General features: G+C 51.3%; 5 protein-coding genes across 5 annotated transcripts; 3 read left to right on the forward strand and 2 right to left on the reverse strand.

Moving 5' to 3' along the window:
* Positions 1-797: 797 nt before the first annotated feature.
* On the forward strand, positions 798-3,091 carry JCM6883_002526 (uncharacterized protein; the record flags this gene model as incomplete). Its single annotated transcript, XM_076632362.1, has 5 exons — positions 798-944; positions 1,014-1,898; positions 1,967-2,150; positions 2,230-2,240; positions 2,309-3,091. 5 exons carry the CDS (start codon positions 798-800, stop codon positions 3,089-3,091), a joined length of 2,010 nt encoding a protein of 669 aa, XP_076487702.1.
* A 462-nt stretch (positions 3,092-3,553) lies between these two features.
* On the reverse strand, positions 3,554-4,638 carry JCM6883_002527 (uncharacterized protein; the record flags this gene model as incomplete). Its single annotated transcript, XM_076632363.1, has 5 exons — positions 3,554-3,952; positions 4,007-4,144; positions 4,207-4,324; positions 4,387-4,444; positions 4,512-4,638. 5 exons carry the CDS (start codon positions 4,636-4,638, stop codon positions 3,554-3,556), a joined length of 840 nt encoding a protein of 279 aa, XP_076487703.1.
* A 691-nt stretch (positions 4,639-5,329) lies between these two features.
* Positions 5,330-6,525, reverse strand: JCM6883_002528 (AN1-type zinc finger protein; the record flags this gene model as incomplete). Its single annotated transcript, XM_076632364.1, has 3 exons — positions 5,330-6,306; positions 6,373-6,382; positions 6,457-6,525. 3 exons carry the CDS (start codon positions 6,523-6,525, stop codon positions 5,330-5,332), a joined length of 1,056 nt encoding a protein of 351 aa, XP_076487704.1.
* Positions 6,526-6,785: 260 nt separating this feature from the next.
* Positions 6,786-7,985, forward strand: JCM6883_002529 (translin; the record flags this gene model as incomplete). Its single annotated transcript, XM_076632365.1, has 5 exons — positions 6,786-6,936; positions 7,017-7,235; positions 7,367-7,446; positions 7,603-7,771; positions 7,846-7,985. 5 exons carry the CDS (start codon positions 6,786-6,788, stop codon positions 7,983-7,985), a joined length of 759 nt encoding a protein of 252 aa, XP_076487705.1.
* A 1,833-nt stretch (positions 7,986-9,818) lies between these two features.
* Positions 9,819-13,320, forward strand: JCM6883_002530 (uncharacterized protein; the record flags this gene model as incomplete). Its single annotated transcript, XM_076632366.1, has 12 exons — positions 9,819-11,457; positions 11,518-11,641; positions 11,713-11,736; positions 11,804-11,899; positions 11,960-12,139; positions 12,206-12,265; positions 12,327-12,543; positions 12,604-12,652; positions 12,716-12,853; positions 12,919-12,990; positions 13,053-13,124; positions 13,184-13,320. The coding sequence occupies 12 exons, from the start codon at positions 9,819-9,821 to the stop codon at positions 13,318-13,320; spliced, it is 2,808 nt and encodes a 935-aa protein (XP_076487706.1).
* Positions 13,321-13,491: the final 171 nt, after the last annotated feature.

A 13,491-nucleotide genomic window follows, 5' to 3' on the forward strand; every position in this document is an offset into this window, starting at 1 on the left:
GACGAGTGAAGGTGTGCCGATGAGAGAGAATGAACCGCTTCCTTCCTGCCGCTACAGTTATTGCACTTCCTTGTCGTTCGACGTTCTCCCAAGAGAAAAGGAGGAATTCTGAAATCGCCAAGCGGCGGCCGAACTTTGAAAACTCCGGGGCGATATCTGACAAATTGCGATGTTTGATCTTCTCTCCTTCGTCCTTTTCGACCTCAGAACGTACTGGGAAGAGACGTGATGGAGAGCGCGCTAGATCGTCCAAGTTTGATTGACATCGCTGTAGAGGTTAGAGTGAGTTCCTTCCCTTTCTCGTGACGTTGTCCTGCGTTCGAACCGAGACTGACCCTTCGAACCCTCGCTACCTAGGTGATGTGCAATCGAAGCGAGTTCACGGAGAATCTCGAAGTCGGAAACGAAGCAGAGCAGAGCAAACCGAGAAGGAACGGGCAGAGAAGAGGTTTCAGGGTCGTATCAACTCGCTTCAGGACGGAGACGCAGAAGGACGATGGACGCGCACAGCCGTTTCGAACGATGGACGATGGGGAGTAGGACAAGGGCGATGGCAAGAGGGAAGAAGCGATTTCTTCGAATTGGGGCGCTCGAGCCGTGTTTTTCTTCAGAGATTTTGCTCGCTCGCTCGCCTCGAGTCTTGCACTTGGACAATTGTGTCTGACGGTGCGACAGAAGGTACAGCACAATCGAAAGATCGGAGATCGCGAGTGCTCAAAAGTTCCTTCCTTGGACTTCCTTCCTTTCTCTTGCCACGTCTTTCCCCCTTCCTTCCACTCGCACACCAGCTCAATAAGATGGAACAACAAGCTCAAGTCAAGAACCTCCCACCGGATCAAGCAGGAGGAGGAGAAGAACATCATTCAATTGATCAAACTCGTTCCGTTGATCCCCCTCCTTCTGCAGCTCCTCCTGCTCAACCAGCACAACAGGAACAACCTCCAGTGAGTACAGAGAGTCACTCTGCGCGCCTAGGTAGCTGGCTGACTCGCAAGTCTCGACTGTTGAAATAGGATGATGCAATCGCGATTGCGAGTAATCAACCAGTCCCTCCTCCCTCCCACCAACCCGTCTTGTATCCTCGACCATCGACTCACAAATCTGCGTTCCAACAAGCGTTCCACGGAGCGAATTACTCTGTTCAACACTCTTCTTTCACTTCGTCCTACCACCGCGATTACTCTTTCCATTCTGCTCAAGCTGCTGCTCCTCGACCCGTTCCGACCAGTCAACCAGGAGATGAACCATCCGATAGTGAATCGAGCGAAGAAGGAGAAGAGAAAGGAACGAATCCGACCTTGAAAGGAGAAGGAGGAATCTCGAAATCGCAACAGTTCGTCGAAGAAAACTTGATGGAACGTGAAGAGGGAGAAATCCCTGACTGGGGATCAGACAGGAGGACTAGCTACGATTCGACTGTCTCGTCCTCGAGTGGAGCTACGAACCCCGGTCCCTCTCGCAACTCGTTCTCTGGAGGAGGAGGAAACTTCTCTCGTCAACAGCCTCTCGCTCCTCCGACGTACCCAGAGTATCAACCCTGGTCGATGTCTAGTGCCTACTCTTTCCATGCTCCTCCTTCGACGTCGTTCTATCCAAGGTACCCTGCAGCTTCTCCCTTCCCTTCCGATCATCTCCCTCTCATCGCTCGACGAGGACCTCTGCCTCCTCTACCTACTCCCCCTGCGCCCGGAGGTGCCGTTCGTCAGCCTACCGAAGTTCCCGCTCCTCCTCCCGTTCGTTCCGTTCCTTACGGCGTTCAAGGTTCTCAATTCGAAGCAGGACAATTCCGAGCTCCTGAAGCTATGGCATCAGCTCCAGCTTCGACTTCTTCCGCTCCTGCTCAACCCGGTCGCGGGAAAAGAATGGAAAAACCGGCCAACGCTTACGAGATTCCCAACGTGAGCTTTCCCTTCTCTTTCCCTCACATTGTCGTTTCTCTATTGAACCCTCGTTCCTTGTTGAGTAGATCCCGGGAATGAAACCTTTCGTCACGAAACTCCGATACATGATGATGCATCCTCAAAATTTCGGTGAAATCATCTGTTGGTCTCACGATGCGGAAACCGTCCTCGTCGATTTCTCGAATCCACTTCTGGCGAGTGATGTCTTGCCGAGGGTATATACTCATGGGAATCCGAATGGATTTAAGAGTGAGTTCCAATCTGACGTTTTCTATCGACTTCTTGCGAATCAGTCTACTGACGATTCCGCTCTCTCGCGAACGTTTAGCTCAATTCACGGTTCGTTACTCTCTTTATCTCTACCTGTTCATGGACTCTCGACTAACTCTCGCTATATCTGTGAGCAGAACTACGGATTCGTGCAATTGAAGGACCAAGCTCTCGAACTCGCCCTCAACGCTCCTCCCGCCGACGTCAACGTCACTTCCCAACCCGTCGCTTCTACCTCTCACCAACCACTCACTACCTCGACTTCAACCGAAGAAGAGCAATCGGAGGAATCAGACGAGGAGGAGGAAGATGAGGAAGAAGAAGAGAAAGTGATTATTCGTTCTTCGAAAGATTGGCGCGCGTTCCAACATCGTCACACTCGAGAAGATTTTCTGGTCGCTTTGCAACAAGAGCTCGAAGCTTCAGGTCAAGTTCAAGGTCAAGGTCAAGGTCAGGGGAAGAAGAAGAAAGGAATTCGTCGAGCAACTGCAACTGAAGAAGAAGAACAAGATCAACTTGAAGTCGAAGTCACGGGACCAGAACAAGCTCAGGGTCAAGGAGATGACGAGGAGAACGAGGAGGAGGAAGAAGAAGAAGAAGAAGAGGAAGATGGGAATTGGTTCTGCGCCGAAACGATGAACGATTTAAAGGTTCTCAGGCGATTGAAACCTTCTGGATCGAAATCTGGAGGAGGAGGAGGAGCGAAACAGAAAACGACTCGACCTGCCGCAGGAGACGACGAGGGAGGCGGAGGATCGGCTCAGAAAAAATCGAAGAAAGCGATTGAGACGATTCAATCGATCACTGGAGCTCCCGCCTCTTCGTCTTCTTCGAGCGCGACTGGAGCAGGAGTTGGAACGAGCGTAGGTGCGGGTACGAGGATGGTAGGTGGAGTCGAAGTACCGAAATTGTTACGTTAAAACGGTTTAGGGAAAGGAAAGGGGATAAGGGTTCTCGCTTGATCAAAAACGAGGTTCAAGAATCGCCTCGCAAAACACAGTCTCTCGCTCTCTCTCGTAGTACGTTTCTCTCTTTTCGTTGTATCGTTTCCCTTTTGTCGTTGTCTTGCCTTGTTCGTACCTTTTTTCTCCTGATGATCTGTCTCTTTCGTTCTTTTGACCTGTCTGGAAACGCAAATTCTTTGTTCTTTGTCAACTCTGGACCGACGAGGAGAGGGCTGGAGAAAGTTGAGTGATTATTTGCAGTATGAAAAGTGTAGAGAAACGAGAGACGAGGAGAAGGGTATTCTAATCTAACAAGGGGTAACTATTTACTGTATAGAATGCGGAACGAGTAAGGGAAAAGTGTAAAGGTAGGGTTACAGGTATGAATGAGGAAAGCATCTAATAAGTGCGATTGAACGATCGAAGGAAAGAGAAAATCTAAAGAACGGTGTGTTCGAGAGGAGGAGCTTGACTATTCGTCGAAGGAGTCGCCGAGAGTTTTTCGCCGGTTACTGGAGGTCGATGACCGAGGTCGAGAGAGGATTGACCGGATTGTTGAACCGAAGTTGGGAGAACGTCGAGGTTTTCGGTCGAACCGGACGAGATGTGCGAAGTGTTGAACGCTGAGGGATTCGCCTTGTCCCACGACGATGCCATGAACATCAGGATCGTTGATACGACGCATGCTAGCCATCCGATCCACAGCAGCACGACCCACGCCAAATTTACCGCCCATTTTCGGTAGACGAGAGGAGGTCGGAAATAGTATTCGGCGGCTTCTCTTGCGACTTCTTCAGAGACGTGGACGATTTGAGCAGAGTTCCTCGCGACAACGATCTGTACTCCAGAGGTTAGTGATGTAACCGTAGGCAGATGAAGAGAGCAACGTACGGTCGATCCAAGCGCTGCGGCGAAAACACCAGTAGTAATGACGATTGCGCAGAACTTCTTCGTATTCTGGTACCAGTCGGGGTATCGTCGTTTGGGGAACTGGAGCAAGAAGAAGAAATCGGCACCGAAGAGGGTCGCCTGTCGAAAAACGAAATGTGAGAACGGAAAGTTTTGCGAAAACCCGGAGGGAAGACGCTTACGACGAAAACGGAAAAGACTATAGTCGTAATAGCGAAGTCTACTAAGTCGTTTTGGTAGTAGTGGGCCGGCGCGAAACGATCCTCTACCCTATCTTGGGTGTCCTCGTATTTGGCCAAACTGTTGTCCTCCTTCGAAGTCATCAGCAAAATATCACGCAACTCCGGGACTTTCGAACTTACGAGTACGTTGCGGTACATTCAGCTGCCAGACAGATCAACATTGCTGCCTGATAAGCGACTATTCGCACACCCAGAACCGAATTAGCGCTGACACTCCCGGTTCTCAATGCGAGAAGAAAACTCACTGAACCTTTCCCTCCTAAGATGCCATTTCTTGTCAAACATCTTCTTGCTTGAGAACGCACTGAACGAGAGTTCACTCAAGTCGAATCCCCAGATGGTCGGCCAGTTGGCGTTTGAGAACTTAGGCATATCTTCTCTGTCTGTCTGTGTTGTTCGGTTCGGTACGAGTTGGAAGGAGTGGTGAGAAGGGAGGAGAGAGTCGCGGTGGTGGCTGGGTGGGAGTTGAGAGTCTCGACTGCAGCTGACTGATCGACCCGTGAGAAAGTGTCAGCCTTTCCTTTTCGTCGAGAGAAAGAGCTCCTGGAGACTCACCAAAAGGTATGTCTGTTTCGAGATGGACTATCGGGTTTGAGTTGATTCTAATCGCGAAAGAAGTTGGAGCGAGTGAGAGAGAGAGAGAGATGAGCAAAAACAAGCGAGGGCTGTCGCTCGAAAAAGGTCATGAATCATCGTTTGTTCTCGGTCTTTCGACCGAAACGAACTCGCTCTTCTAAGCTCGGTTTACGAGAAACTGCATTCTAGACTTGGCTGACTCACGTTGCAACGCCTGACTGTACAGTACTGTACTTGGTGGCAACTCTGCTGCAGTATCTCTCTTTGAACCGTCTTGACTTCGAAAGCGACTCAAGCTCAGTCAGGCTCTTTCAGCAGTCTCAGTGTCGCTCGATAGAAAGGCTACGAAAGCGGGGCATTGCACAACTAGCAGACTTGGGTGTATCATCGAAGAAAGAGGGTAATTGAGGGCCAAGGAGGAGAAAGAGAAGGGAAAAAATGAAAACCGTTCAACGAGTTCCAGCTCGTCTAAACCACCTCTCCCACCTCACATTATCCCACACGTATCTCCCTCTTTCTTCCCACCTTTGCCGCTCCTGCCCTTTGCTTCCTCAGCCTTCATCTCCGCAAACTTCAATTTCTCCTTCTCACTCAACAGTCCCTTCTCGTAACGAGCTTCGAGAGCTTTCCTCGCCGAGGCTTGTTCGGCTTGTGCACGTTTCGAGCTCGCTTTCATTGGTGGAGGTGCAGAAGGTTTTGATGAAGAGGTGGAAGGAGTTGGTTTTGAGGAGGAGTCGGGTTTCGAGGAAGAGGTAGAAGCGGCGGCAGGTTTGTGAGAGACGATCTCGACTGAGGAATCCGAATCGTCTATCGTGATTTGTTCGGGTTTCGAGGAGGAAGAGGTCGAATTGAGGAAGTTGTTCGTTTTCGTTGCCGCTTGTTGTTGAGCCCTCCTCAGCGCCGCCAGTCCCGCTTGCCCCATTCCATCTATCCTCTCCCTCGAGAGCCCGCTCGTCGTGGATGTCGCTGATTTCCTCATCGCTCCCGAACTCCCGGACGTTGAGCTCGTGCTCGATTTGAACAACCCTCCGAACCCTTTCCCTTTCCCGCTACTCTTCCTTTGCGCCTCCTGTTCCCGCCTCAACGACTCCCCTCCATCACACTTATGATCCCTCTCGAACCTATGACTCGGACAAAACCTCCCTTTACATTTCTCACACCTAATCTCGACGACCAATTTCGTCTTGCATTTTTGTACCTGACATTCATTTGACGGTTTCTTCTGCTTCTTCTTGTCAGGATGAAGGACGACGCAATCGTATTCGAGGTGATGATCCATTGAGAGGTTTGGGTCTTCGGAAGCGTGAGAGGAGCGAGGTGGAACGGGAGAGGAACAGAGTGGACAGGAGGGTACGCGGTTGTCGTAGACGGTGGGATCGTAGGAGGGGCAAGAATGGCCGGATGGAGGTCGCCAGTGTGTCGAACAGAACGGGAGAGAGCAGGAGGGACATTTAAACGGAAGAACTGTCGCTCGTTCGGTTCGGGGAGGTCAGTCATGGCTAAGAGAAGATCAGGAGCTGGGAGACTCACAATCGAGTTGCTATTCGGGAGTCAGAGAGAGGATTCGTCAGCCAAGAGGTGGGTTGAGTGAAACGGAGGAAGCTGGATGCTTACGCGACAGGAATCCTCTGAGCAATGCCGACCGATCTCTAAGAATGACTGATCCATCTCGACGTCGGGCATCGTGGTTTATTGAGCGAGTAGTGAGAAGAGAAGGGAAGGAGAAGCGGACAGGGGCGAGTTTGATGAAGCGGTATAATCGATTTGCGGGAGCGCTTGAGCCGGTGATGTAGGCGGGTGACTGAGGTGCGCTGCTCCGAGCGAGTACGAGTCGTCCGGAGAAGAGACAAGAGGCAAAGTTGAACGAGATTACGAAAGCTCCTCTCTCACTCTTTCCATCACCTTCTATCGAACTCACTACGACCTAGCACAATCTAGACAAGATGTCTGTCGACTTTACCTACCTTCAAGACTCCCTCAGTCAAGATCAATCGATTCGGGAAAAGATCAAGGACTGTACGAAACTCATCGACCTCGCTCAGAGACCTCTGTTGGGACGGCTCTCAAAGGTTCACTCTACACCTGCGGCTGAACGTGAGCCATCTCGGTCCCTTCTCTCTTGTTCTGCGACGACGGGGTCTGATCTCTCGCCTTTCTCGATCGCTTCTCTTCAGTGCCGACTCTCCTCTCCAACCTAGATCCTCAACTCGTACTGCTTCAGCAAGAGCTCGAACAACTAGCGTCCTTGGTCCCGAAAGAACAGTTCTACCGTTACAATGACCTCTTTTCGCGACAAGTTCAACAATCAAGTTATATCGTCGTGTTGCGACGGTTCCTGGAGTCGAATTGTGAGATCGTCGTCACGAAGGAACAGGTTGCGGAGGAATTGAAATGTAAGCAACCGCTTTTACTTTCATTACAGTACGACTCCGTTTCGAAGCGGCTTCGATCGCACGAAATGGTTTCGCGGACCGCTCCCCTATCTGATCGGGGCTGACTCGCTGTTGATTTCTTGCTCGAGTAGTCAAAGCTGAATGGAAAGACCAGTTCTTCCTCTCGACAGAGGATTATCTTCATTCCCTCATCTCTCTCGTCAATGAACTCGTTAGTGCCTTTCCCTAAATTACTGCGCCATTGCCTTGAGGCGAGCATAAAGACTCGGCGTCGAGAAGCAACGGACGCGACGGACGATCACGTTATAGACTGTCAACCTCATCACGAAGCTGAGGTCGCTGACCATTACTCTCGATCGCCTTCCAGTCACGACTAGCGATCAATCGAGTAACGATGGGTGACTATTCCGCCCCAGTACAATACTCTCAATTCGCCAAAGAATTATCAAACGCTTTCGGACTCCTAAACTTGAAGAACGATTCATTGAGGAAGAGGTTCGATTCGATCAAATACGACGTCAAGAGGTTAGAGGAAGGTAAATTATCACTTCTGCTTATCGGCGAAGATGGCACACAGGAGGCTCGAGAACTGATGGAAAGACTGGTGCAGTTGTTTACGATCTCTCGTTACGAGGTCTGCTCCCTTCGACTTCGACTTCGACTTCGACAACAGCAACATCAGCATCGACGACAACATCAGCAACGCAGGAAGAGGGAGAGAGGGATCCCAAGAGGCCTAGGGTTGAATGAGCATGTTGATCAGGAGAAAGCGAAAAACCAAAAGAAAAACGGGGTTTACTCTTCAAAACTCGGCGCACGGTCTCGGGTCCGTGAGAGCGCGAGGCGGGACAGCACAAAGACTCTCGCTTCAATCCTCGTCTGTTCGAGCTCGCAAATTTGGACTCGACTGAAAAAAAATCACGTCTTCTGCCATCCTTCTCCTTCATCCCCCCATCTCGCCTTCCGTTCCCCTCGCCCGGCCTCTCTCCCCGTTCCGTGTCGATTGATCTCATTCACCCACATCACCACGAGCAAACTAAACTCCGCATCCTTTTTAGACTTCGTTCGATCCGTCTGGGGTCTCGTCGGTGTTCAGGATTAAGCTCAAGATCATCGCACAGTCCTTTCACATTCACAAGCTGTGACAAGCTGTGGCGCCGTGGGTTTGACTCTTTAGGGAGGCGGCTCGACTCCGACGACTTCGAGTCGCTGGTCACGGAACGAGATTCTGTAGGACAAACCGAGTTTCTGACGAGTGGAAGGGAGCGAAGACGCTCACGATTGGGCGAGTGCGTCCCTACAATTTCTCTCCTTCGCTGGTGTATGTACTGTTGAGAAACATCTTTGCGTAGACAGCAACGACGACAGAACTGAACCCCGACAAAGTTGAAACAACCTTCCCAGCTGGAAACTCTGATCTTCCTTCGAGATCGACACCTTCGAAGGCTTCCATCGAAAATCCTTCCGTCCAGCTTGACTTCTTCCATCCGACAGACGGTTGAACGAAGGGCGCTCAACTTCAAGTGAGGCTGGAAGAGACTGTAACTACAGTACGTACAGGCACTCGCAAAAAGTTCTTCTTGCGAGATCAATTGAATGTAAGCTTAAATTGCAAACTTGCCTCTCAAACTGAACTCGATGACTTGGGAACGCAGGAAATTGTCTTCTCTTCTCTTCTCGATCTCATTTCCTGGACAATCTTCTGCTGTTCACGTACGTCGTCACTGTACAGTACAGCGGACGATTCGTCCGATAGCCCCACGGTTCGGCCTCGCGACAAAAAGAAGAAAGGAAAGGAAAACCTTGGACAGCAAGCGCGGATCCCAGGTTGCGAACCGAGCAGCGACGACGACGACGCCACGACGACAACGACACAACGGCGACCAACAGTGATCGAGCACCAAGACACAGTACGTAGACGGGTCGGTCGAAACGTCGAAGGTATAAGGACTGAGTGCAGGCACAGTGCGAAATTGCGAATGCTTCGAGGCTCGCCGTAAGCTCGTCCCCTGATCGAACTCTCCTCACTTCACCATTGACGCGTTCTCTTGCAGTATGTACTGTACTTCATCGAACCAATCCAGCGCAATCTAAATTACAATCGTCACCGCTATTCCACTGTCCCAAGCTCATCGCACGTCGGGAAGTTCGGCGGACTTCTCTGTTTGATTGCTCTTCTTCTCAAATGCAAAGTCGTAACGATCTGCGGAGGAGGTCAATCCATTCGTCTACCGTTCCTCTCGCCCTCTTGCACATTCTCCTCTCTCTCGACGGCACTGGACCAGTTCCCTTCGTAGAATAGCGAGAGAAGATGCTTAAGGTGCTCGTTTCATTCTCGTCCTCTCGCTGAAGGGAGAAAGGGAGAAAAAAAGGAAAGAAGTGCGAAAGGCACAAAGGAAGGTGTCTTAATGGTTTTTGACGCTAGTCCTGCCGGGCCGGAATTGTTGGAAGTGGACGAAGTGCCGGATCAAGGGCGGCAAAACGAGAGAGAAGGGAGAGAAAGGAAGAGGAAGAGGAGAGGAAGGAACCGACCGTGCTTCGTGCTTCGCTTCCTTACCATACCCGCCTTGAGTTCCGACAGGCATGCTCCCTCGGCCCCACGAGTACGACAACCCAGGTCAATGGAACGGTCCCACTGAGCGACATCACCCAACAACCTCAACCTCAACCTCAACGTCTTCAACCTCGACTCCTCCCCTCCCTACGTTCTCTCCATCATTGCCGGATCCGAGTACACACTATTCGTTTGGCAACTCTCAATACCCAGTGATGCCCTCGATCGCGAATTCGGGGGAGAACAGTTTCTCACCCGGACCTCCTCCTCCTGCACCTTCAACGACTACGAATACGACCAGCTCTTACACAGGACGTGCGAATGGAGTGACAATGTTTCCACCGAGTGAATTGAATCCGTTGCCGGAAGATCGTTCTTCGTCTTCGGGGGGACAATGGTCGGCTCAGGACCGACGGAAATCCTGCAAAGTTACTACTTCTTCTTCTTCGAGATCGATGGGAGACCTCGTAGCGGCGGATTGGAGCAGTAATCAGTTGAATCAGAATCAGAGGAGGGCATCTTGGGCGCCGAATTCAACTTCTTCGTTTCCGAATCCGTTCCCACAACAATTTTCCCATTCTCCTCTCGCAAACTCGCACGATATCAGTTACCTCTCTCCTCTCTCGGCACCTCAACACTCGTTCGTAAATTCCCCTTCGAACCAGCACTTACCGCATCCGACTTCGAATTTCCCGCATTTCCATCCTTCTTTCTTGTCTTCTTCGAGCTTATCGTCCTCGTCTCAATCGAATTCGCCTTTTCCCCCGTCTCAACACTATCCTTTCCATCTCCCTCCTCCCGTCGGTCCATCGCATGACTTGTCCCTACCCTTCCGCGACTTTACGGGATCTTCTCATTCTCTCGCTTCTGTTCAACCTCACTCTTCGTTCCCTCCTCCGAATTACCACCAGCAACAACAGTACTTCGGCAACCCTCTCCAGTCGCATCATCATCAACTGCCAGCTCCTCCTCCCGTTCCCTTGACTGCCTACCTCCCTTCCTCGACATCGACGAATTCGCTTCGACCACCTTCACCTCCTTCTCGCACTCCAAGTCAGACTCACACTCAAAGTCGTCGTCGTTCCTCAGCCTCTTCGTTACCTCCAAACCCATCTTCCCCTTACATCCCTTCTTCCGATCCTTCGAAACCTAGCGCGGCAGTTCTCAAAGCTGCAGCTCATCGACGAAAACTCGGAGTTCTCGACATCACTGGACGATTATCTCCCGCCGACAAGTCTGCTCGTCGAACCGTTCTCCAGACGAGTACTCGACGCGCGGTCGAACTCGACTACAACTGTTACCAATGCGGAAGTGAGATTGGGAAATTGACGTTGAGAGGAGGAGCGGTCGACCTCGAAGGAGGAGCAGATGCAGCGAATTATCACGGGAGGTTCGTCTGCTCGACGTGTATGCCTCTGCCGTCCGTGACGGGGAACGGGAAAGATCGAGAATTGGCCTTCACAGGATACAACGACGAAGCGATCTACGAAGATACGCTCAGCGGTGCGGTGGATCGATTCGAAGGGTTGGACCTCGAAACGAACGACGTGAGACCTACACCGGCTCCTCCTGGGAAATCGAGAACCGGGTTTACGCCGACTCAAGCTTTGACGAATGGGAAGAAACGAAGAGCGAGCGTTTTAGATTCGACTGAAGGACTTTTAGGTTGTGAGTCGAATTCGTCGTCGAGTCGTTCCGAAGACTCATTTGACGAATCTTGATCCACAGGCGATGTGTGTCGTCGAGAGATCGGGAGTGGCCAATTGTCTCGAACGGATGGAGCCGCTGTCAACGCCTCGATCGAAGTCCTTTGCGCTTTCTGCGATACTCGTTATCTCCGCTGCTCGGACTGGTGCGTTATCTCCTCTTGCACTTCGAAGGCAGATCGCGAGCTGACTGAGCTTCGGTTGGATCTTTGTTCAGCGGAGGAGGAGGAGGAACGAAAGGGTGAGCTTTGCTTTCGTCTCTTTTCCCCTCGAAACTCTCACACTGACTTCGCTTTCCTCGCTCGTAGAGTTGGACGGTGGCGATGCAAAGAGATGTTCCCGCACGGTCGTCGAACCTGCCAACTCTTGCACACTCGTCTCAACGCTGTCAACGATATGGACTAGTGAGCTTAAGCTCCTTCTTTCTCAATTTCTTCCCACCTGACGGTCCTTCGACTTTGTAGCGACGTCTGGCCGATCTCGAAACTCTCGGAAGCTGAGAGGGACAAGGTTTCGACGATTTGCGCAGAATTTCATGCTTCGAGTATCCTCGGTACTCTCGCAGTTCCAGACATGATTGAAAGCGTTTCGGCGATCGCGAGGAGCTTCGAGGAGGTAGAGAAGATTTGTATTGATTGCTGGACGTGAGTTCTGCTCTCTCTCAGATTGTCTGGGAACAAGGCCAGGACTCACTACCGTTACATAAACAGAACTTACGATCCTCTCATCCGAAACGACATTGAAGCTACTTCTGACCGTGCTACGAAACGGTGAGTCCCCCATATTCTCTCGCGATAACATTCCCATACTCACGCTGCATCGGCTTTGCAGATTCGTCGCTCTCCGTTGGTCGACACCAATGATTCGCAAGAAGAAGTCACGCGCGAAGGCTCCAACCTTGAACGCAGACGGTACTCCCTCTCGTCGTGGAGGTTCTCGACCAAAAGCTCGTACTTCTCCTTCGATGTCGCCGGACGCTTCGAATGGAGGACCGGTCTTGATCAGAGAGGGGAAATTGTTGTCAGGTTTCGTAATCGCTGAACACGAGGTTTGTTCCCACTCCGCTCTTGTTCTCCTTTCTTTAATTGACCGCGTGGTTCTGTCACAGCTTGAAGACGGTATTCTTCACCTCGCTCTAACCGTCCCGACCGGAGCTGGTGAGTCTGCTCAGATTCTCGCATCCGAGTAGCTTCTAACGTTCTTCTCGCCACGCTTCGCAGGTGAAGCTTACGAAGCAACCACCCGTCTCCTTCAAACCTTGATCGCAAGAGCGCACGACGAACTCGCCGAGACGAACGCGGAAAGAGCTCGTCAAAACCTTCCTCCTTATCCTCCCTTAACTACCGCTTGGACCATGCGTGAGCTCCCCTATTCCACTGGCTTCCTTCCGCTGCGTCGCTGACAAGCCCGCTCTCCCGATCAGACATGACGAAACGAGACAGTCGAATCATGAGTCGTGTCGAAACCCGTCGTGGTTTCATCCCTCTCGAAGAATGTAAGCTTGTCCAGCAAAGATGCTTTGTCTCAACATCACTGATGAGCTCGCGACAATGGTAGATCTTGCATCGCATCCCGAGAGTCGACGTGAATGCTTCGCACCTATCCGTGAAACGTACTTGCCTCCTGAACGTGCGTAGACTTTACCTTCGCTCTTCTTCTGGCGCACCGCTCACACAACGCCTCTACAGTTCTTCGAGGATGGACGGTATATGTCAAGAGTATCGAACAAGAAGATTTCCCTCCTAATCGCTCGCAATCGCAACAATCGCACCAACCACAGCAAGAAACCGAACCGACCTACTCTACTTCCACTCACTATCTCTAATCAGTAATCTCGCAACCGCAATTCCCTTGACTTCCCCTGTACACACCCTCGTCCGTCTTTCGTTCTTTCGCCTTTTCTCGTCTTTGTGCCCTTTTTAGTTGGATTTGCTGTTTTTCTCTCGTTCTGTTCGTTCCGTTTCGTTTTAGATGATTCCCCTCCGATTACACTCAG

Source organism: Sporobolomyces salmoneus (assembly GCF_050403485.1).
Source record: "Sporobolomyces salmoneus JCM6883 DNA, S_salmoneus_JCM6883_v1_ctg25, whole genome shotgun sequence".
Taxonomy (NCBI): domain Eukaryota; kingdom Fungi; phylum Basidiomycota; class Microbotryomycetes; order Sporidiobolales; family Sporidiobolaceae; genus Sporobolomyces; species Sporobolomyces salmoneus.